The 24,057-nt window shown below is 52.1% G+C and overlaps 2 protein-coding genes across 4 annotated transcripts in view; one reads left to right on the top strand and one right to left on the bottom strand.

Annotated features, from left to right (window-relative positions):
* Positions 1-3,865, bottom strand: part of LOC137356333 (NACHT, LRR and PYD domains-containing protein 12-like) — an 89,874-nt gene extending 86,009 nt beyond the window's left edge. For 2 of the 3 annotated variants that reach the window (XM_068022212.1, XM_068022214.1), the window contains exon 1: positions 3,762-3,865. The gene's annotated coding sequence lies outside the window, so the exon portion shown is untranslated. Of the gene's footprint in view, positions 1-798; positions 1,511-3,761 lie in introns of those variants that run through there. The other variant, XM_068022213.1, reaches the window with a different exon arrangement.
* Positions 3,866-7,411: 3,546 nt separating this feature from the next.
* Positions 7,412-24,057, top strand: part of LOC137356252 (uncharacterized protein FLJ40521-like) — a 68,085-nt gene continuing 51,439 nt past the window's right edge. Inside the window, exons 1-4 of the mRNA XM_068022125.1 lie at positions 7,412-7,543; positions 17,929-18,012; positions 19,766-19,920; positions 21,802-21,979. Coding sequence (XP_067878226.1) covers positions 17,973-18,012; positions 19,766-19,920; positions 21,802-21,979 — 373 coding nt within the window. The 5' untranslated portion in view covers positions 7,412-7,543; positions 17,929-17,972. The remainder of the gene's footprint in view (positions 7,544-17,928; positions 18,013-19,765; positions 19,921-21,801; positions 21,980-24,057) is intronic.

The following is a 24,057-nucleotide window of genomic DNA, read 5'->3' as shown; positions in this document are numbered from 1 at the left end:
ACCTCTACCCTCACCCCTTCCCCTCCCTCCCAGAACCGTAACAGGGTTCCCCTTGTCCTCACTTTCCACCCCATCAGCCTCCATATCCAAAGGATCATCCTCCGCCATTTCCGCCACCTCCAGCGTGATGCCACTACCAAGCGCATCTTCCCCTCCCTTCCCCTGTCAGCATTCCGAAGGGATCGTTCCCTCCTCGACACCCTGGTCCACTCCTCCATTACCCCCACCACCTCGTCCCCGTCCCAGGGCACCTTCCCCTGCAATCGCAGGAGGTGTAATACCTGCCCATTTACCTCCTCTCTCCTCACTATCCCAGGCCCCAAACACTCTTTTCAGGTGAAGCAGCGATTTGTACTTCTTTCAATGTAGTATACTGTATTCACTGCTCACAGTGTGATCTCCTCTACATTGGGGAGACCAAGCGCAGACTGGGTGACCGCTTTGCGGAACATCTCCGCTCAGTCCGCAAGCAGGACCCTGAGCTTCCGGTTGCTTGCCATTTCAACACTCCCCCCCTGCTCTCATGCTCACATCTCTGTCCTGGGATTGCTGCAGTGTTCCAGTGAACATCAACGCAAGCTCGAGGAACAGCATCTCATTTACCGATTAGGCACACTACAGCCTGCCGGACTGAACATTGAGTTCAATAATTTCAGAGCATGACAGCCCCCCAGTTTACTTTCATTTTTAGTCATTTTTAGTTATTTTTTCTTCCTTTTTTTTACATTCCTTTTTACATTTTTTACAATCTTTTTTTGCATTTATTTCATTTCATCTTAGTTTGTTCAGTTTGCTTACCCACTGTTTTTTTCAGGTTGTTTTTCTTCAGGTTTGCACTTGCTGCTGTTCAATATTCAGTGTATTCACACCTAATCTGTACTAATGTTTTGTCTTTCAACACACCATTAACATATTGTTTGCCTTTGCTCCGTGACCTTTTGGTCAGCTATGTGGCCTGGTCCAATCTGCACCTTCTCCTTTGTTATCTCTTGCCCAACCCCCACCTCACTTGTTTATAATCTGTGACTTTTCTAATATTTGTCAGTTCCGAAGAAGGGTCACTGACCCGAAACGTTAACTCTGCTTCTCTTTCCACAGATGCTGCCAGACCTGCTGAGTGATTCCAGCATTTCTTGTTTTTGTTTCAGATTTCCAGCATCCGCAGTATTTTGCTTTTATTACAGTGCTCCAAGTGTGGTCTAACCCAGGGATATGGAGAGTGGAACTGTGCACATTGCTCCAAGTGTGGTCTAACCCAGGGATATGGAGACTGGAACTGTGCACAGTGCTCCAAGTGTGGTCTAACCCAGGGATATGGAGAGTGGAACTGTGCACAGTGCTCCAAGTGTGGTCTAACTGAGGGCTATGGAGAGTGGAACTGTGCACAGTGCTCCAAGTGTGGTCTAACCCAGGGATATGGAGAGTGGAACTGTGCACATTGCTCCAAGTGTGGTCTAACCCAGGGATATGGAGACTGGAACTGTGCACAGTGCTCCAAGTGTGGTCTAACCAAGGGATATGGAGACTGGAACTGTGCACAGTGCTCCAAGTGTGGTCTAACCCAGGGATATGGAGACTGGAACTGTGCACAGTGCACCAAGTGTGGTCTAACCCAGGGATATGGAGACTGGAACTGTGCACAGTGCTCCAAGTGTGGTCTAACCCAGGGATATGGAGACTGGAACTGTGCACAGTGCTCCAAGTGTGGTCTAACCGACAGATATGGAGACTGGAACTGTGCACAGTGCTCCAAGTGTGGTCTAACCGAGGGATATGGAGAGTGGAACTGTGCACAGTGCTCCAAGTGTGGTATAACCAGGGATATGGAGAGTGGAACTGTGCACAGTGCTCCGAGTGTGGTATAACCAGGGATATGGAGACTGGAACTGTGCACAGTGCTCCAAGTGTGGTCTAACCCAGGGATATGGAGAGTGGAACTGTGCACAGTGCTCCAAGTGTGGTATAACCAGGGATATGGAGAGTGGAACTGTGCACAGTGCTCCAAGTGTGGTCGAACCAGGGATATGGAGAGTGGAACTGTGCACAGTGCTCCAAGTGTGGTCGAACCAGGGATATGGAGACTGGAACTGTGCACAGTGCTCCAAGTGTGGTCTAACCCAGGGATATGGAGAGTGGAACTATGCACAGTGCTCCAAGTGTGGTCTAACCCAGGGATATGGAGAGTGGAACTGTGCACAGTGCTCCAAGTGTGGTCTAACAGAGGGATATGGAGAGTGGAACTGTGCACAGTGCTCCAAGTGTGGTCTAACCCAGGGATATGGAGAGTGGAACTATGCACAGTGCTCCAAGTGTGGTCTAACAGAGGGATATGGAGAGTGGAACTGTGCACAGTGCTCCAAGTGTGGTCTAACCCAGGGATATGGAGAGTGGAACTGTGCACAGTGCTCCAAGTGTGGTCTAACCCAGGGATATGGAGAGTGGAACTGTGCACAGTGCTCCAAGTGTGGTCTAACCCAGGGATATAGAGAGTGCAACTGTGCACAGTGCTCCAAGTGTGGTCTAACCCAGGGATATGGAGAGTGGAACTGTGCACAGTGCTCCAAGTGTGGTCTAACAGAGGGATATGGAGAGTGGAACTGTGCACAGTGCTCCAAGTGTGGTCTAACCCAGGGATATGGAGAGTGGAACTGTGCACAGTACTCCAAGTGTGGTCTAACCCAGGGAAATGGAGACCGGAACTGTGCACAGTGATCCAAGTGTGGTCTAACCCAGGGATATGGAGACTGGAACTGTGCACAGTGCTCCAAGTGTGGTCTAACCCAGGGATATGGAGACTGGAACTGTGCACAGTGCTCCAAGTGTGGTCTAACCAAGGGATATGGAGACTGGAACTGTGCACAGTGCTCCAAGTGTGGTCTAACCAAGGGATACGGAGACTGGAACTGTGCACAGTGCTCCAAGTGTGGTCTAACCAAGGGATACGGAGACTGGAACTGTGCACAAGTGTGGTCTAACCACAAAAGAGGAATTGAGCAGGGGAATGATATTAAACTGGATGGCATATTACAGAATGCAGGCAGTGAGTGGGAGAGTGGGATTAGACTGGGTGGGATATTAAAGGGGACGGGGAGAGTGGGATTAGACTGGGTGGGATATTAAAGGGGACGGGGAGAGTGGGATTAGACTGGGTGGGATATTAATGGGGACGGGGAGAGTGGGATTAGACTGGGTGGGATATTAAAGGGGACGGGGAGAGTGGGATTAGACTGGGTGGGATATTAAAGGGGACGGGGAGAGTGGGATTAGACTGGGTGGGATATTAATGGGGACGGGGAGAGTGGGATTAGACTGGGTGGGATATTAATGGGGACGGGGAGAGTGGGATTAGACTGGGTGGGATATTAAAGGGGACGGTATGGAACAATCTATTTTGGAAATCCTGCTCACCCTCTCTCTCTCTCTCTCTCTCCCTGCCTGTTTTTCTCTGTCTCTCTCTCTCTCTCTATCTGTCTCTATTTCTGTCTCTTTCTCTCTCTCCTTTTCTGCATGTCTTTGTTTGTCCATCACTGTCTCTCTCTGTCTCCGTCTCTCTATGTTTCTCTCTCTCTCTCTGTGTCTCTCTGCGACTCTCCCTCTCACTCTGTCTCTCTCCCTCCCTCTCTCTGATCTAATCGAATGTCCTACTCCGACTCCCAAGTCCTTCTCCCTCTGCCTCTGTCTGACTGTGTGTGCGTGTCTCCCTATCTTTGAACCAGGCTTCTCTCTTTCTGCAGCACCCCCAGCGTGCTGCCCCAACTGACCTGTTCTCTCCGGATCCGTCTGCCGTGATCTTCACCGTGACTGCAACACGTACTGTGTTTTTTTTGAGTTGCATGTGGTTCTGACGCTCTCTTCACTTCCTGACTCATTTCCTACAAAATGACACAAATGAAACTCTCCGCCAGTCACCGAGGGAGGCAGGGGTGTGGCGGGGGGTGGGTGGGGGGCGTGCTGCAGCCAGAGTTGGGAAGAGGAGGGTCCAGGGCTAGACCCTTCGATCGCAGGGGTATCCCAGCGCAGGGCCCAGAGGCCATTCCACCCCCACCATGGAGCTTGCCCAGCCATTCATTCCAAGCACGTTTACCTGGACCAAAACTCCATTTGCCCACCTTTGCTGCAACCCTCCGTCTGTAAAATTCTGTCTATCTCCGTCTTGGAAGATCGGGCTGACCCTCCTCCTCGACAGCTTTAGTACTGAGGGAGTGCTGCACTGTCGGAGGGTCAGTACTGAGAGAGTGCTGCACTGTCGGAGGGTCAGTACTGAGAGAGTGCTGCACTGTCGGAGGGTCAGTACTGAGGGAGTGCTGCACTGTCGGAGGGTTAGTACTGAATGAGTGCTGCACTGTCAGAGGGTCAGTACTGAGAGAGTGCTACACTGTCAGAGGGTCAGTACTGAGGGAGTGCCGCACTGTCGGAGGGTCAGTACTGAGGGAGTGCTGCACTGTCGGAGGGTCAGTACTGAGGGAGTGCCGCACTGTCGGAGGGTCAGTACTGAGGGAGTGCTGCACTGTCGGAGGGTCAGTACTGAGGGAGTGCTGCACTGTCGGAGGGTCAGTACTGAGAGAGTGCTGCACTGTCAGAGGGTCAGTACTGAGTGAGTGCTTCACTGTCGGAGGATCAGTACTGAGAGAGTGCTGCACTGTCGGAGGGTCAGTACTGAGGGAGTGCTGCACTGTCGGAGGATCAGTACTGAGGGTGTCCTGCACTGTCAGAGGGTCAGTACTGAGGAGGTGCTGCACTGTCAGCGGGTCAGTACTGAGGGAGTGCCGCACTGTCAGAGGGTCAGTACTGAGGGTGTCCTGCACTGTCAGAGGGTCAGTACTGAGGGAGTGCTTCACTGTCGGAGGGTCAGTACTGAGGGAGTGCTGCACTGTCAGAGGGTCAGTACTGAGTGAGTGCTTCACTGTCGGAGGGTTAGTACTGAGGGAGTGCCGCACTGTCAGAGGGTCAGTACTGAGTGAGTGCTTCACTGTCGGAGGGTCAGTACTGAGTGAGTGCTTCACTGTCGGAGGGTCAGTACTGAGGGAGTGCTTCACTGTCGGAGGGTCAGTACTGAGGGAGTGCCGCACTGTCAGAGGGTCAGTTTTGAGGGAGTGCCGCACTGTCGGAGGGTCAGTACTGAGGGAGTGCCGCACTGTCAGAGGGTCAGTTTTGAGGGAGTGCCGCACTGTCGGAGGGTCAGTACTGAGGGAGTGCCGCACTGTCGGAGGGTCAGTACTGAGGGAGTGCTGCACTGTCGGGGGGTCAGTACTGAGGGAGTGCCGCACTGTCAGAGGGTCAGTTTTGAGGGAGTGCCACACTGTCGGAGGGTCAGTACTGAGGGAGTGCCGCACTGTCAGAGGGTCAGTTTTGAGGGAGTGCCGCAGTGTCGGAGGGTCAGTACTGAGGGAGTGCTGCACTGTCAGAGGGTCAGTACTGAGGGAGTGCCGCACTGTCAGAGGGTCAGTACTGAGGGAGTGCCGCACTGTCGGAGGGTTAGTACTGAGGGAGTGCTGCACTGTCGGAGGGTCAGTACTGAGGGAGTGCCGCACTGTCGGAGGGTCAGTTCTGAGGGAGTGCTGCACTGTCGGAGGGTCAGTACTGAGGGAGTGCCGCACTGTCAGAGGGTTAGTACTGAGGGAGTGCCGCACTGTCAGAGGGTCAGTACTGAGGGAGTGCTGCACTGTCGGAGGGTCAGTACTGAGGGAGTGCTGCACTGTCGGAGGGTCAGTCCTGAGGGAGTGCTGCACTGTCGGAGGGTCAGTCCTGAGGGAGTGCCGCACTGTCGGAGGGTCAGTCCTGAGGGAGTGCCGCACTGTCGGAGGGTTAGTACTGAGGGAGTGCTGCACTGTCACAGGGTCAGTACTGAGGGAGTGCCGCACTGTCAGAGGGTCAGTCCTGAGGGAATGCTGCACTATCGGAGGGTCAGTACTGAGGGAGTGCTGCACTGTCACAGGGTCAGTACTGAGGGAGTGCCGCACTGTCAGAGGGTCAGTCCTGAGGGAGTGCCGCACTGTCGGAGGGTCAGTACTGAGGGAGTGCCGCACTGTCACAGGGTCAGTACTGAGGGAGTGCCGCACTGTCGGAGGGTCAGTCCTGAGGGAGTGCCGCACTGTCGGAGGGTCAGTACTGAGAGAGTGCTGCACTGTCGGAGGGTCAGTACTGAGGGAGTGCTGCACTGTCGGAGGGTCAGTCCTGAGGGAGTGCCGCACTGTCGGAGGGTTAGTACTGAGGGAGTGCCGCACTGTCGGAGGGTCAGTACTGAGGGAGTGCCGCACTGTCGGAGGGTCAGTGCTGAGGGAGTGCTGCACTGTTGGAGGGTCAGTGCTGAGGGAGTGCTGCACTGTCGGAGGTTTAGTACTGAGGGAGTGCTGCACTGTTGGAGGGTCAGTGCTGAGGGAGTGCTGCACTGTCGGAGGGTCAGTGCTGAGGGAGTGCCGCACTGTCAGAGGGTCAGTCCTGAGGGAGTGCCGCACTGTCGGAGGGTCAGTCCTGAGGGAGTGCCGCACTGTCGGAGGGTCAGTCCTGAGGGAGTGCCGCACTGTCGGAGGGTTAGTACTGAGGGAGTGCCGCACTGTCGGAGGGTCAGTCCTGAGGGAGTGCCGCACTGTCGGAGGGTTAGTACTGAGGGAGTGCCGCACTGTCAGAGGGTCAGTCCTGAGGGAGTGCCGCACTGTCGGAGGGTCAGTCCTGAGGGAGTGCCGCACTGTCGGAGGGTCAGTACTGAGGGAGTGCTGCACTGTCGGAGGGTCAGTACTGAGGGAGTGCTGCACTGTCGGAGGGTCAGTACTGAGGGAGTGCTGCACTGTCGGAGGGTCAGTACTGAGGGAGTGCCGCACTGTCGGAGGGTCAGTCCTGAGGGAGTGCCGCACTGTCGGAGGGTTAGTACTGAGGGAGTGCTGCACTGTCGGAGGGTCAGTCCTGAGGGAGTGCCGCACTGTCGGAGGGTCAGTCCTGAGGGAGTGCCGCACTGTCGGAGGGTTAGTACTGAGGGAGTGCCGCACTGTCAATATTAACTCCTCAACCAGCACCACTGTTAAAAACCCAATTAACTGGGTCATTATCACGTTGCGGTTTGTGGGATCTTGCTGTGCGCGAAGTGAGTGCTGCATTTCCTGCATGGCAGCAGTGAACCGTGCATCCGCCCACACCTGCAGTCTGGATTTATTGAAGCATGTCAAGCTCTTGAGAAACATAAAACATTTCCTGTTTCTGAGTGTGAAATGAGTGAAGAGTCTGTGCAGGAAATAACATGAGTGGAGGTGGAGTGGGGGGTTTTTTTTTTGGGCTGTGAGGTTGGTCTCGGGGGTGTCAGTTCAGCTCCCCCGACCGTATTGGAGTCGGGGGCAATAAGGGATCAATGAAGATCGGTAAACTGAGGGGGGAGGGTAGGGTAGCTGGAGTGGGAGGGTGCAGCGTGAGGGGACGAGGGGACGGAGCCTCACAGCTTGCAGACTGAGGGAGGGAGTGCCAAAGGAGGGGAGCTGCCTCAGTGTTGGGTACAAACGGGCCCTCTCTCGCTCCCGATGAGCTGCAATTCCCCTTTAAGACCGGCGAGCTCCAGGTGAGGCTCCTCGCAGGTTCCCTCTGCTTGCCCAGGGAGACGGGGAGGATCCCAGTGTGTGTGTGTGTGTGTGTGACTGGGACCCACCCACTCCTCCGAGTGACAGCTCGGTACCTGGGCCCTGCTCTCCTCACCTGCCCCAGGGAAGTGCCGTCCCAGGTGATTTCCCCCGAGGGGGCCCAGCGAACCCGGACGTCTGGGAGCTAGGCTCACAATCCAGCACTGCAAGCCTGGTTTCTCTCTCTCTGTCTCTCTCTCTCTGTCCACTCCCCAACATTGTGCAAACTCACCTGGGAGGGAGGGGGCGAGAGAGGGAGAGAGAGAGAGAAACTTTGAAAGTATTAAACTGCAGGGCGTGCGGTTTCCAATCCTGGCATCAGCAGAGTATAGAGGGAGCTTTACTCTGTATCTAACCCCACCCCCCCGTGCTGTAACTGTCCTGGGAGTGTTTGATGGGGGACAGTGTAGAGGGAGCTTTACTCTGTATCTAACCCCCCCCCCCGTACTGTACCTGTCCTGGGGAGTGTTTGATGGGGGACAGTGTAGAGGGAGCTTTACTCTGTATCTAACCCCCCCGTACTGTACCTGTCCTGGGAGTGTTTGATGGGGGAACAGTGTAGAGGGAGCTTTACTCTGTATCTAACCCCCCCGTACTGTACCTGTCCTGGGAGTGTTTGATGGGGACAGTGTAGAGGGAGCTTTACTCTGTATCTAACCCCCCCGTACTGTACCTGTCCTGGGAGTGTTTGATGGGGGAACAGTGTAGAGGGAGCTTTACTCTGTATCTAACCCCCCGTACTGTACCTGTCCTGGGGAGTGTTTGATGGGGACAGTGTAGAGGGAGCTTTACTCTGTATCTAACCCCCCGTACTGTACCTGTCCTGGGAGTGTTTGATGGGGGACAGTGTAGAGGGAGCTTTACTCTGTATCTAACCCCCCGTACTGTACCTGTCCTGGGAGTGTTTGATGGGGACAGTGTAGAGGGAGCTTTACTCTGTATCTAACCCCCCGTACTGTACCTGTCCTGGGGAGTGTTTGATGGGGACAGTGTAGAGGGAGCTTTACTCTGTATCTAACCCCCCGTACTGTACCTGTCCTGGGGAGTGTTTAATGGGGGATAGTGTAGAGGAAGCTTTACTCTGTATCTAACCCCCCGTACTGTACCTGTCCTGGGAGTGTTTGATGGGGGACAGTGTAGAGGGAGCTTTACTCTGTATCTAACCCCCGTACTGTACCTGTCCTGGGGAGTGTTTGATGGGGGACAGTGTAGAGGGAGCTTTACTCTGTATCTAACCCCCCGTTTTTTTTTTGTTTTTTTTTCTTTTCTTTAAGGTGGCCTTTATACCCCAGGCCCCTTTTATATTTTTCACATCGAGGGGGCCTTTATCCCTCAGGCCCCCTTTATGTACATATTTACAGTTTTAAAATAACTTTATTAAAACAGATAAATAAACAAAAAACTCAAATTAAAATGCCATTCTCGGCGTCGACGATGCACTCCAGTCCCTGCGGTGCCCACCGGTCGCGGAAGGCCTCAAGCGTACCGACTGACACCGCATGCTCCTTTTCCAGGGACACCCGGGCGCGAACGTAACCGCGGAAGAGGGGCAGGCAATCGGGGAGGACGGACCCCCCGACGGCCCGCAACCTGGACCTGTGAATTGCCACCTTGGCCAGGCCCAGGAGCAGACCGACGAGGAGATCCTCCTCCCGGCCCAAGCCCCTCCGCACCGGGTGCCCAAAGATCAGGAGCGTGGGACTGAAGTGCAGCCAGAATTTGAGGAGCAGCCCCTTCAGATACTCAAAGAGGGGCTGCAACCTCGCACACTCCGTATAAATGTGGAACACGGACTCGTCCAGGCCGCAGAAAGTACAGGTGGCCTGGGAGTCCGTGAACCTACTTAAAAGCCTATTGCACGGGACTGCTCTGTGCAGCACCCTCCACCCCAGGTCCCCGATGTAAAGGGGGAAGACTCCCGCGTAGAGAGACCTCCATCGGGGTTTCCCCTCGCCGCCAGATGGCAACGCGGACCGCCAGGGCGTGTCCGGCCGGCTGACGAGGGCGAGGAAGTGGAGAGTGTGCAGGAACAGCCCGTACAGGAAACCCCTCCGCGCCGATTGGAATGGCACGGAGGGCATTTCCGAGAGGCGGCTCGGGTTGTGCGGGACCGGCTCCCGAGGAGGGTTTCGGGGCCTGGGTCCGATGAGCAGTTCCGGCCCAGCGGGGGTCAGCTCGGCCGGGATCGCTCCGCACTCCCGAGCCCCCTCGCCACCCGCAGTGAGGGGCGTCCCGGGGGTTTCGGCTACTCCTCCGCCCGCCGGACCGTCCCCGGAGTCGGCCGCCCGGACAGCCGAGGCGCTCCCCTCCGCCGGCGGGGGAGCGCCCTGACTGGAGGCGACCATGTTCCAGACTCGGAAAAGATCCCGGTAAAAGACAGGCAACTCCCTCAGAGAGGCGCGGCTAACGGACTCCACCGGGAGCTGCGTGTCGTCTTGAAGGCAGTGACACTGGCGGAAAAAATACGTCGCCAGCGCACACCATCTGGGAGGACGCTCGACGTACAGGTATCTCTGCAGGGTCCGAAGGCGGAGAGTCGCAGCCTGGGTGCGGACGCACACCAGCGACTGACCGCCCTCCTCGATCGGGAGACTCAGGACCGCGACAGAGACCCAGTGTTTCCTCTTGCCCCAGAAGAAATCGACGAGTTTCTTCTGGATCTTGGTGGCAAATACAGGGGGCGGGGCCAAAGTGACCAACCGGTACCACAGCATGGAGGCCACCAGTTGGTTTATGACCAAGGCTCGGCCCCTGTAGGAAAGTACTCGGAGCAGTCCTGTCCAGCGCCCCAGCCGAGCGGTGACTTTCGCCTCCAACTCCTGCAAGTTTGTCGGCCAGGCTTCCTCAGCGGGGCTAAGGTGGACTCCTAACCCCCCGTGTTGTACCTGTCCTGGGAGTGTTTGATGGGGGACAGTGTAGAGGGAGCTTTACTCTGTATCTAACCCCCCCGTACTGTACCTGTCCTGGGAGTGTTTGATGGGGACAGTGTAGAGGGAGCTTTACTCTGTATCTAACCCCCCGTGCTGTACCTGTCCTGGGGAGTGTTTGATGGGGGACAGTGACGTGCAGTTACCTCTGTAATCTCGGCAGTGCAGCAGACGATTTGAGGGGGAGAAGGTGGATAAACACATGAGGGAGTAAGGAGTAGAAGGACATGTTGACGGAGTGGGGGGGGGGTGGTGGGGGGTGTTGGTGAGATGAAGAGGGGGCTGGGAGGAGGCTCGTGGGGAGCAGAAACCCTCGGCACGGAGCTGGGGAGAGGGGCCGAACGGCCTGTTTCTGTGCTGCAAAACCTGCAGAGTGAGTAGTATATTTGAGATACGCCTTTCCCAGGTTTGTCTCAGTGACTGCCAGTTCCTGGACTGCCTTCAATAGATAAGAAGAGTTGCAGAACAGGAAAAAATTGCCCTTTGGTTTCAGGAAGTAACAGAGAGAGACGGGGTGGGGGGAGGAGTTGGAGGAAAACGGGGAATGAGGGTAAAGCTCACTCCCTCCCTCGCTCTCTGCCCCTCTGCATTCACTCTCTCCGTACTGTGAACCCTCACCCCACCCCATCACGCCTCACCTCACCCTCCGATACGCAGCCTCAATCTTCCAAACATTCCCACCCTTCGGTGACAAATTGAAATCACTTGTGTGGAATGAAAGCTGTTATTCTCTATTTTGCTTTCACTTTCTTGGGCTTGAACGAAAAGACAGGAAACTGGTTTCAAGCGGGAATTCTCCCAGGTATCTGTTATTCTATATATAAACCCCCTGACCCACTCGATTAGATTCCAGTCTGTAACTCACTCCCGGATATCTGTTATTCTATATATAAACCCCCTGACCCACTCGATTAGATTCCAGTCTGTAACTCACTCCCGGGTATCTGTTATTCTATATATAAACCCCCGAACCCATCGATTAGATTCCAGTCTGTAACTCACTCCCGGGTATCTGTTATTCTATATATAAACCCCCTGACCCACTCGATTAGATTCCAGTCTGTAACTCACTCCCGGGTATCTGTTATTCTATATATAAACCCCCTGACCCACTCGATTAGATTCCAGTCTGTAACTCACTCCCGGGTATCTGTTATTCTATATATAAACCCCTGAAACCCTCGATTAGATTCCAGTCTGTAACTCACTCCCGGGTATCTGTTATTCTATATATAAACCACCCTGAACTCCTCGATTAGATTCCAGTCTGTAACTCACTCCCGGGTATCTGTTATTCTATATATAAACCCCCTGACCCACTCGATTAGATTCCAGTCTGTAACTCACTCCCGGGTATCTGTTATTCTATATATAAACCCCTGAAACCCTCGATTAGATTCCAGTCTATAACTCACTCCCGGGTATCTGTTATTCTATATATAAACCCCCCGAACCCCTCGATTAGATTCCAGTCTGTAACTCACTCCCGGGTATCTGTTATTCTATATATAAACCCCCCGAACCCCTCGATTAGATTCCAGTCTGTAACTCACTCCCGGGTATCTGTTATTCTATATATAAACCCCCCGAACCCCTCGATTAGATTCCAGTCTGTAACTCACTCCCGGGTATCTGTTATTCTATATATAAACCCCCCGAACCCCTCGATTAGATTCCAGTCTGTAACTCACTCCCGGGTATCTGTTATTCTATATATAAACACCCCGAACCCCTCGATTAGATTCCAGTCTGTAACTCACTCCTGGGTATCTGTTATTCTATATATAAACCCCCCGAACCCCTCGATTAGATTCCAGTCTGTAACTCACTCCCGGGTATCTGTTATTCTATATATAAACACCCCGAACCCCTCGATTAGATTCCAGTCTGTAACTCACTCCCGGGTATCTGTTATTCTATATATAAACCCCCTGAACCCCTCGATTAGATTCCAGTCTGTAACTCACTCCCGGGTATCTGTTATTCTATATATAAACCCCCGAACCCATCGATTAGATTCCAGTCTGTAACTCACTCCCGGGTATCTGTTATTCTATATATAAACCCCCTGACCCACTCGATTAGATTCCAGTCTGTAACTCACTCCCGGGTATCTGTTATTCTATATATAAACCCCCTGACCCACTCGATTAGATTCCAGTCTGTAACTCACTCCCGGGTATCTGTTATTCTATATATAAACCCCTGAAACCCTCGATTAGATTCCAGTCTGTAACTCACTCCCGGGTATCTGTTATTCTATATATAAACCACCCTGAACTCCTCGATTAGATTCCAGTCTGTAACTCACTCCCGGGTATCTGTTATTCTATATATAAACCCCCTGACCCACTCGATTAGATTCCAGTCTGTAACTCACTCCCGGGTATCTGTTATTCTATATATAAACCCCTGAAACCCTCGATTAGATTCCAGTCTGTAACTCACTCCCGGGTATCTGTTATTCTATATATAAACACCCCCGAACCCCTCGATTAGATTCCAGTCTGTAACTCACTCCCGGGTATCTGTTATTCTATATATAAACCCCCTGACCCACTCGATTAGATTCCAGTCTGTAACTCACTCCCGGGTATCTGTTATTCTATATATAAACACCCCCGAACCCCTCGATTAGATTCCAGTCTGTAACTCACTCCCGGGTGTCTGTTATTCTATATATAAACTCCAGGAACCCCTCGATTAGATTCCAGTCTGTAACTCACTCCCAGGTATCTGTTATTCTATATATAAACTCCAGGAACCCCTCGATTAGATTCCAGTCTGTAACTCACTCCCGGGTATCTGTTATTCTATATATAAACACCCCTAACCCCTCGATTAGATTCCAGTCTGTAACACACTCCCAGGTATCTGTTATTCTATATATAAACCCCCCCCCCCGAACCCCTCGATTAGATTCCAGTGTGTAACTCACTCCCGGGTATCTGTTATTCTATATCTCAACCCCCCGAACCCCTCGATTAGATTCCAGTCTGTAACACACTCCCGGGTATCTGTTATTCTATATCTCAACCCCCCGAACCCCTCGATTAGATTCCAGTCTGTAACTCACTCCCGGGTATCTGTTATTCTATATATAAACCACCCCGAACCCCTCGATTAGATTCCAGTCTCTAACTCACTCCCGGGTATCTGTTATTCTATATATAAACCTCCTGAACCCCTCGATTAGATTCCAGTCTGTAACTCACTCCCGGGTATCTGTTATTCCATATATAAACACCCCGAACCCCTCGATTAGATTCCAGTCTGTAACTCACTCCCGGGTATCTGTTATTCTATATATAAACACCCCGAACCCCTCGATTAGATTCCAGTCTGTAACTGACTCCCGGGTATCTGTTGTTCTATATATAAACCCCCCGAACCCCTCGATTAGATTCCAGCCTGTAACTCACTCCCGGGTATCTGTTATTCTATATATAAACCCCCCCGAACCCCTCGATTAGATTCCAGTCTGTAACTCACTCCCGGGTATCTGTTAATCTATATATAAACCCCCCGAACCCCTCGATTAGATTCCAGTCTGTAACTCACTCCCGGGTATCTGTTATTCTATATATAAACCCCCCGAACCCCTCGATTAGATTCCAGTCTGTAACTCACTCCCGGGTATCTGTTATTCTATATATAAACACCCCCGAACCCCTCGATTAGATTCCAGTCTGTAACTCACTCCCGGGTGTCTGTTATTCTATATATAAACTCCAGGAACCCCTCGATTAGATTCCAGTCTGTAACTCACTCCCAGGTATCTGTTATTCTATATATAAACTCCAGGAACCCCTCGATTAGATTCCAGTCTGTAACTCACTCCCGGGTATCTGTTATTCTATATATAAACACCCCTGAACCCCTCGATTAGATTCCAGTCTGTAACACACTCCCGGGTATCTGTTATTCTATATATAAACCACCCGAACCCCTCGATTAGATTCCAGTCTGTAACTCACTCCCGGGTATCTGTTATTCTCTATCTCAACCCCCCGAACCCCTCGATTAGATTCCAGTCTGTAACTCACTCCCGGGTATCTGTTATTCTATATATAAACCCCCCGAACCCCTCGATTAGATTCCAGCCTGTAACTCACTCCCGGGTATCTGTTATTCTATATATAAACCCCCCCGAACCCCTCGATTAGATTCCAGCCTGTAACTCACTCCCGGGTATCTGTTATTCTATATATAAACCCCCCCGAACCCCTCGATTAGATTCCAGTCTGTAACACACTCCCGGGTATCTGTTATTCTATATCTCAACCCCCCGAACCCCTCGATTAGATTCCAGTCTGTAACTCACTCCCGGGTATCTGTTATTCTATATATAAACACCCCGAACCCCTCGATTAGATTCCAGCCTGTAACTCACTCCCGGGTATCTGTTATTCTATATATAAACCCCCCCAAACCCCTCGATTAGATTCCAGTCTGTAACTCACTCCCGGGTATCTGTTAATCTATATATAAACCCCCCGAACCCCTCGATTAGATTCCAGTCTGTAACTCACTCCCGGGTATCTGTTATTCTATATATAAACCCCCCGAACCCCTCGATTAGATTCCAGTCTGTAACTCACTCCCGGGTATCTGTTATTCTATATATAAACACCCCCGAACCCCTCGATTAGATTCCAGTCTGTAACTCACTCCCGGGTATCTGTTATTCTATATATAAACACCCCGAACCCCTCGATTAGATTCCAGTCTGTAACTCACTCCCGGGTGTCTGTTATTCTATATATAAACTCCAGGAACCCCTCGATTAGATTCCAGTCTGTAACTCACTCCCAGGTATCTGTTATTCTATATATAAACTCCAGGAACCCCTCGATTAGATTCCAGTCTGTAACTCACTCCCGGGTATCTGTTATTCTATATATAAACTCCAGGGACCCCTCGATTAGATTCCAGTCTGTAACACACTCCCGGGTATCTGTTATTCTATATCTCAACCCCCCGAACCCCTCGATTAGATTCCAGTCTGTAACTCACTCCCGGGTATCTGTTATTCTATATATAAACCCCCCCCCGAACCCCTCGATTAGATTCCAGTGTGTAACTCACTCCCGGGTATCTGTTATTCTATATCTCAACCCCCCGAACCCCTCGATTAGATTCCAGTCTGTAACACACTCCCGGGTATCTGTTATTCTATATCTCAACCCCCCGAACCCCTCGATTAGATTCCAGTCTGTAACTCACTCCCGGGTATCTGTTATTCTATATATAAACACCCCGAACCCCTCGATTAGATTCCAGTCTGTAACTGACTCCCGGGTATCTGTTGTTCTATATATAAACCCCCCGAACCCCTCGATTAGATTCCAGCCTGTAACTCACTCCCGGGTATCTGTTATTCTATATATAAACCCCCCCGAACCCCTCGATTAGATTCCAGTCTGTAACTCACTCCCGGGTATCTGTTATTCTATGTATAAACCCCCCGAACTCCTCGATTAGATTCCAGTCTGTAACTCACTCCCGGGTATCTGTTATTCTATATATAAACCCCCCGAACCCCTCGATTAGATTCCAGTCTGTAACTCACTCCCGGGTATCTGTTATTCTATATATAAACCCCCCGAACCCCTCGATTAGATTCCAGTCTGTAACTCACTCCCGGGTATCTGTTATTCTATATATAAACCCCCCGAACCCCTCGATTAGATTCCAGTCTGTAACTCACTCCCGAGTATCTGTTATTCTATATATAAACCTCCCGAACCCCTCGATTAGATTCCAGTCTGTAACTCACTCCCGGGTATCTGTTATTCTATATATAAACACCCCTGAACCCCTCGATTAGATTCCAGTCTGTAACTCACTCCTGGGTATCTTTTATTCTATATATAAACCACCCGAACCCCTCGATTAGATTCCAGTCTGTAACTCACTCCCGGGTATCTGTTATTCTATATATAAACCCCCCGAACCCCTCGATTAGATTCCAGTCTGTAACTCACTCCCAGGTATCTGTTATTCTATATATAAACACCCCGAACCCCTCGATTAGATTCCAGTCTGTAACTCACTCCCAGGTATCTGTTATTCTATATATAAACCCCCCGAACCCCTCGATTAGATTCCAGTCTGTAACTCACTCCTGGGTATCTGTTATTCTATATATAAACCCCTGAACCCCTCGATTAGATTCCAGTCTGTAACTCACTCCTGGGTATCTGTTATTCTATATATGAACCCCCCCCGAACCCCTCGATTAGATTCCAGTCTGTAACTCACTCCCGGGTATCTGTTATTCTATATATAAACCCCCCCCGAACCCCTCGATTAGATTCCAGTCTATAACTCACTCCCGGGTATCTGTTATTCTATATATAAACCCCCGAACCCCTCGATTAGATTCCAGTCTGTAACTCACTCCCGGGTATCTGTTATTCTATATATAAACACCCCGAACCCCTCGATTAGATTCCAGTCTGTAACTCACTCCCGGGTATCTGTTATTCTATATATAAACCCACCCGAACCCCTCGATTAGATTCCATCTGTAACTCACTCCCGGGTATCTGTTATTCTATATATAAACCCCCTGAACCCCTCGATTAGATTCCAGTCTGTAACTCACTCCCGGGTATCTGTTATTCTATATATAAACACCCCGAACCCCTCGATTAGATTCCAGTCTGTAACTCACTCCCGGGTATCTGTTATTCTATATATAAACCCACCCGAACCCCTCGATTAGATTCCATCTGTAACTCACTCCCGGGTATCTGTTATTCTATATATAAACACCCCAAACCCCTCGATTAGATTCCAGTCTGTAACTCACTCCCAGGTATCTGTTATTCTATATATAAACACCCCGAACCCCTCGATTAGATTCCAGTCTGTAACTCACTCCCGGGTATCTGTTATTCTATATATAAACACCCCGAACCCCTCGATTAGATTCCAGTCTGTAACTCACTCCCGGGTATCTGTTATTCTATATATAAACCCCCCGAACCCCTCGATTAGATTGCAGTCTGTAACTCACTCCCGGGTATCTGTTATTCTATATATAAACACACTGAACCCCTCGATTGTTTGCCCTGTGATGAAACCCAGTGCTTTCTTTGCTATTTTATGTCTTTGTGAACCTGCTTTGATAATTTTACTGCGTTGTGTGTCTCCACTTCCAGATCCCTCTTCCCTCTTTCGACTCTGATTTTCTCAGGAATTTGCAGCTTCCTGATTCTCCAGATTGCAGTTTATCTCCCACGTTTACATTCTCATTAATTTGCCGATTTGCATAATGGAACAACATTGAAGCCTGGCCCCCTCCTGCTCTCTGCTGGAGCTGGATTGGGATCTGAGGACGAGCGTGCATGTGGGACAATGTGGAATGATGCTCGATCTGTTCCTCTCTGCAGCTCTTCAACCGGGGGCGGCGAACAGCAGAAACAGGCGATGACTGATGACGCCAATGGAGTCGAGTGGAGCTGGTGATGGCAGAGGTGTGTACGGGGGACACAGAATGTTAACGGTGCCCATTGATGGGCGGACCTTTCACAGGGAGTAGGGGTGGGGGTCGGGTAAAAGCTTATTGAGTGACGAAATCGGAGATGTGTTATGCTGTTTTATTATTCATTCATGGGATGTGGGCGTCATTAGCCAGGCCAGCATTTATTACCCATCCCGAATTGCCCCTTGAGAAGGTGGTGGTGAGCTGCCTTCTTGAAACGCTGCAGTCCATGTGGGGTAGGTACACCCACAGTGCTGTTAGGAAGGGAGTTCCAGGATTTTGACCCAGCGACAGTGAAGGAACGGCGATATAGTTCCAAGTCAGGATGGTGTGTGACTTGGATGGGAACTTGCAGGTGGTGGTGTTCCCATGTATTTGCTGCCCTTGTCCTTCTAGTTAGTACAGGTCGTGAGTTTGGAAGGTGCTGTCTAAGGAGCCTTGGTGCATTGCTGCAGTGCATCTTGTAGATGGTACACACTGCTGCCACTGTGCGTCGGTGGTGGAGGGAGTGAATGTTTGTGGATGGGGTGCCAATCAAGCGGGCTGCTTTGTCCTGGTTATAATCCTTCAAAGCTCTCTCAGTCCGAGAAACCTGCAGTTGTCTCCATTTTTTCAGACAAGGGACGGGGGGTGCTGAATGGGATCCTCCTGTTCCTGTGTAACAGGCTCGAGGGAGGAGGTGGGGGGGTGCTGAGTGGGATCCTCCTGTTCCTGTGTAACAGGCTCGAGGGAGGAGGTGGGGGGGTGCTGAGTGGGATCCTCCTGTTCCTGTGTAACAGGCTCGAGGGAGGAGGTGGGGCTGAGTGGGATCCTCCTGTTCCTGTGTAACAGGCTCGAGGGAGGAGGGGGGGGGTTGCTGAATGGGATCTTCCTGTTCCTGTGTAACAGGCTCGTGGGAGGAGGGGGGGGGTTGCTGAGTGGGATCCTCCTGTTCCTGTGTAACAGGCTCGAGGGAGGAGGTGGGGCTGAGTGGGATCTTCCTGTTCCTGTGTAACAGGCTCGAGGGAGGAGGTGGGGCTGAGTGGGATCCTCCTGTTCCTGTGTAACAGGCTCGAGGGAGGAGGTGGGGCTGAGTGGGATCCTCCTGTTCCTGTGTAACAGGCTCGAGGGAGGAGGGGGGGGGTTGCTGAATGGGATCTTCCTGTTCCTGTGCAACAGGCTCGAGGGAGGAGGTGGGGCTGAGTGGGATCTTCCTGTTCCTGTGTAACAGGCTCGAGGGAGGAGGGGGGGGGTGCTGAGTGGGATCCTCCTGTTCCTGTGTAACAGGCTCGAGGGAGGAGGGGGGGGGTTGCTGAGTGGGATCCTCCTGTTCCTGTGTAACAGGCTCGAGGGAGGAGGGGGGGGGTTGCTGAATGGGATCCTCCTGTTACTGTGTAACAGGCTCGAGGGAGGAGGGGGTGCTGAATGGGATCTTCCTGTTCCTGTGTAACAGGCTCGGGGGAGGAGGTGGGGGGGTGCTGAGTGGGATCCTCCTGTTCCTGTGTAACAGGCTCGAGGGAGGAGGGGGGGCTGAGTGGGATCCTCCTGTTCCTGTGTAACAGGCTTGAGGGAGGAGGTGGGGCTGAATGGGATCCTCCTGTTCCTGTGTAACAGGCTCGAGGGAGGAGGTGGGGGGGTGCTGAGTGGGATCCTCCTGTTCCTGTGTAACAGGCTCGAGGGAGGAGGTGGGGGGGTGCTGAGTGGGATCCTCCTGTTCCTGCGATTAACCCTCTTGCTGTCCCCACTTTTCTCTTCCTTCTCTGCAGGTTCTCAGGGGGCTCTGGCTGTGTTCTCTGTGAGTCAGATAGACCGGCTCACCCAGCACTATCTCCCAGACCTGCTGTACATCATCGAATATGATCTATTTTACATGGTGCAGAAACTGCACGAGCGGGACATCTGCACCCATGAAGAAGCGCAGGTCCGTGGTTTTGATCACAACTTCCAAAAGTGTTTATTTATATCGATATTTACGTGCCTCTTAACGCAGTAAACAATCTCAAAACATTTCACAGGACAATGAATCAAACGGAGTCTGACAGCGAACCAGCGTTGTGGAGATATCGCGGGGGTGTTGGGGGGGGGGGCGGGCGATCTACAGCTAGGTCAAAGAGGGAGCTTGTCAGGAGTGTCTTGAAGGAGGAGGGATAGAGCGAGAGGGAGAGGGAGATAGAGAGAGGATGAGGGAGGGGATTCCAGAGCTCGGGACCTCCCCCCTCCACCAGGGGCGGCTGAAGGGACGGCCACCAATGGTGGAGCCGGTGGGAATCGGGGGGAATGCTCAAGAGGCCGAGATGGGAGGAGTCACAGAGATCTCGGAGGGTGGAGGAGGTCACAGAGATAGGGAGGGAGAGGAGCGAGGGGCCATGGAGGGGTTTGAACAGGAGGATGAGAATTGTAGGGGCTGGAGGAGGTTACAGAGATAGGGAGGGAGAGGAGCGAGGGGCCATGGAGGGGTTTGAACAGGAGGATGAGAATTGTAGGGGCTGGAGGAGGTTACAGAGATAGGGAGGGAGAGGGGCGAGGGGCCATGGAGGGGTTTGAACAGGAGGATGAGAATTGTAGGGGCTGGAGGAGGTTACAGAGATAGGGAGGGAGAGGAGCGAGGGGCCATGGAGGGGTTTGAACAGGAGGATGAGAATTGTAGGGGCTGGAGGAGGTTACAGAGATAGGGAGGGAGAGGAGCGAGGGGCTATGGAGGGGTTTGAACAGGAGGGTGAGAATTGTAGGGGCTGGAGGAGGTTACAGAGATAGGGAGGGAGAGGAGCGAGGGGCTATGGAGGGGTTTGAACAGGAGGGTGAGAATTGTAGGGGCTGGAGGAGGTTACAGAGATAGGGAGGGAGAGGAGCGAGGGGCCATGGAGGGGTTTGAACAGGAGGATGAGAATTGTAGGGGCTGGAGGAGGTTATAGAGATAGGGAGGGAGGGAGAGCGAGGGGCCATGGAGAGATTTGAAGAGGAGAATGAGAATTGTAGGGGCTGGAGGAGGTTACAGAGATAGGGAGGGAGGAGTGTGAGGGGCCATGGAGGGGTTTGAACAGGAGGATGAGAATTGTAGGGGCTGGAGGAGGTTACAGAGATAGGGAGGGAGGAGAGTGAGGGGCCATGGAGGGGTTTGAACAGGAGGATGAGAATTGTAGGGGCTGGAGGAGGTTACAGAGATCGGGAGGGAGGGGGTGAGGAGACATGGAGGGGTTTGAACAGGAGGGTGAGAATTGTAGGGGCTGGAGGAGGTTATAGGGATAGGGAGGGAGGAGAGCAAGGGGCTATGGAGGGATTTGAACAGGAGAGTGAGAATTGTAGGGGCTGGAGGAGGTTATAGAGATAGGGAGGGAGGGGAGCGAGGAGCCATGGAGGTGTTTGAACAGGAGGGTGAGAATTGTAGGGGCTGGAGGAGGTTACAGAGTTAGGGAGGAGGGAGGGAGGGGCCATGGGGGGATTTGAACAGGAGGATGAGAATTGTAGGGGCTGGAGGAGGTTACAGAGATAGGGAGGGAGGGGGTGAGGGGCCATGGGGGGATTTGAACAGGAGGATGAGACTCGACGTGGGGGCTGAATGGGATCCTCCTGTTCCTGTGTAATAGGCTCGAGGGGGGCTGAATGGGATCCTCCTGTTCCTGTGTAACAGGCTCGAGGGGGGCTGAATGGAATCCTCCTGTTCCTGTGTAGGATTCACTATCCCCTTTGCTCCTTCCCCTTTGTCTTGGAAGCTCCCCCTGCCCCGCTCCACCCTGCGTATTTCTGGGGAGTGAGTCTCCTCCTTGCTTGGGCTAACTCTGTCCTGGCTCCATTTATCACACAGAGGGTGCGGGGGATTGAGATCCGCCAGGGTGCGAGGAGAGCAGCGCGGGTGCTGCTGGATGAGGTATCGAGGAAGAGTCCGGAGGAGGTGTCTGCGCTGTGGGACGTTCTGTATACAGAGCGCCACCGTTATCCCAGTCCCCTTCTAGGATCAATCCTCGGGGAAATACAGGAGCGAGGTGAGTAGAGAGTGGGAAAGGCTCTCAAAGACTCGCTCTCCGTCCAACTGAGTGAGTGGATGAGTGTCGTGGAGTCATTTACTGCTCAGGTGGAGGCCATTTGTCCCAAGGAGTGCATCCCGCCTCCACACAAGAGCCTTCCACTCAGTTCCACTCACCCACCCCCACTCCTCCCTCCGCCCCGCTCGAACCCCCGTGACCCCACGAGTTTGTGTCCTGCAATTGTCCGTCCAGTTTCCCTTTGAAATGGTTCACCGTCTCAGTTTCCGCCGCACTCTGTAGGCAGCGAGTTCCCGGTCACGACCCCTCGCTGCGTCAAATAGCTCCCCCTCACTTCCTCCGCCACTGTCTCTCTTCCCCAGAGCCTGTAATCTGTGTCTCCCTGGGCCTTGTACCATCAGCGAATGGGAACTGTTTCTCCTGGTCTACCTTATCCGAACCTCTCAGAGTATCGTACGCCTCCTTCCAATCTCCCCTCCGTCTCCTTCGCTCCGGGGGAGAAGAATCCCAGCTTCTCCCAGTCTCTCCACATGAACGTTGGTCCCTCGTTCCCTGGGACCATTCTGGTCAATCTCCTCCGCACCCCCCCCTCTCAAGGACCCTCACATCCTTCCCTGAAGTGTGGCGACCGCAACTGGACGCCAACACTCCAGTTGGGGGCCGAACCAGAGCTTTGTAAAGGTTCAGCGTAACTTCCCTGCTTTCGTACTCAATGTCTCCATTTATAAAGCCCAAGATCCCATCTACTTTACTAACCACTCTCTCACTATGTCCTACCACCTTCAAAGACCGACGCAGAGGCAGCCCCAGGTCTCTCTGTTCCTGCACGTTCTTTAAAACTGTACCATTAAGTATGTATTGCCTCTCCCTATTCCTTCAGCCGAAATGCATCACCTCACACTTGTCAGTATTAAATTCCATCTTCCACCTCTGCTAGCCTATCGCTGTCCTGTTGCAGGTGGTTCATATCGTCCTCACTGTTTATTGCACCTCCGTGTTTGGTGTCGTCAGCAAGTTTTGAGATTCTGCTCTGTATTCAGAGATCCAGGTCATTTATATACAGCAAGAAAAAACAGTGGTCCCAGCACTGACCCTTGGGGAACATCACTGTCTACCATCCCCCAGTCTGAAAAACAACCATTTACGACGACTCCGTTTTCTGTCTTTAAGCTAACTTTTTTATCCAATTGGACACTGGCCCTCCTATTCCATGAACTTCAATTTTCTTAACCACCCTTTCATGTGCTAACTTATCAAACACTTTCTTAAAATCCATATAGACAACATCCACCACATTCCCATCATCAACCTTCTCTGCTACTGTATCAAAAAACTCAATTCGATTAGTCAAGCAGGATCTGCATTTTACAAATCCATGCTGATATCCTTAATTAACTCCAACCTCTCCAAGTGTCCGATGATATTTTCCCTGTTTTATTGATTCTAAAACCTTTCCCACCACTGATGTGTAGTTGCTAGGACTGTCCTTACCCCCTTTCCTCTATTGAATAAGGGTGTCACATTTGCCACTCTCCAATCCTCTGGCACCTCCCCCGTATTCCTCTTTACAGTTTCTATGTGCTGGTAACCATCCCCCTGACAATTAACTGTTAAACCTCCCCAACCACACTGGTGAACCTCCCCACGAGGACATGGATCCCAGTCCTGTTGAGGTGCAACCTATCTCTTTTGAATAGGTGCCTCCTGCCCCAGAACTGGTCCCAATGGCCCAAGGATCTAAAGCCCTCCCTCCTGCACCATGCTTCAAGCCAAGTGCGAGTGTCTGAGTGTGAAAATCTGTACGCGTGTGAGTGTCTCAGTGTTCGTCTGTTTGTGTTGGTCCATGTGTGTGAATCGACACGTGTATGTATGTGTCTGTGGGTGTCAAGGAGTGAGCGTGTGTGTGTTAGTGTGCATGTTTTTGTGTCAGTCCGTATGTATGTGTCAGAGTGTGTGTGTATGTGTCAGTGTGTGTGTATGTGTCAGTGCGTATGTATCAGCGTGTGTGTATGTATCAGCGTGTGTGTATGTGTCAGTGTGTGTGTATGTGTCAGTGCGTATGTATCAGCGTGTGTGTA

This window comes from Heterodontus francisci, chromosome 45 (assembly GCF_036365525.1).
Source record: "Heterodontus francisci isolate sHetFra1 chromosome 45, sHetFra1.hap1, whole genome shotgun sequence".
Lineage (NCBI taxonomy): Eukaryota > Metazoa > Chordata > Chondrichthyes > Heterodontiformes > Heterodontidae > Heterodontus > Heterodontus francisci.
The sequence above is the reverse complement of the archived record's forward strand: the minus strand, read 5'-3'. Positions and strand labels throughout refer to the sequence as shown.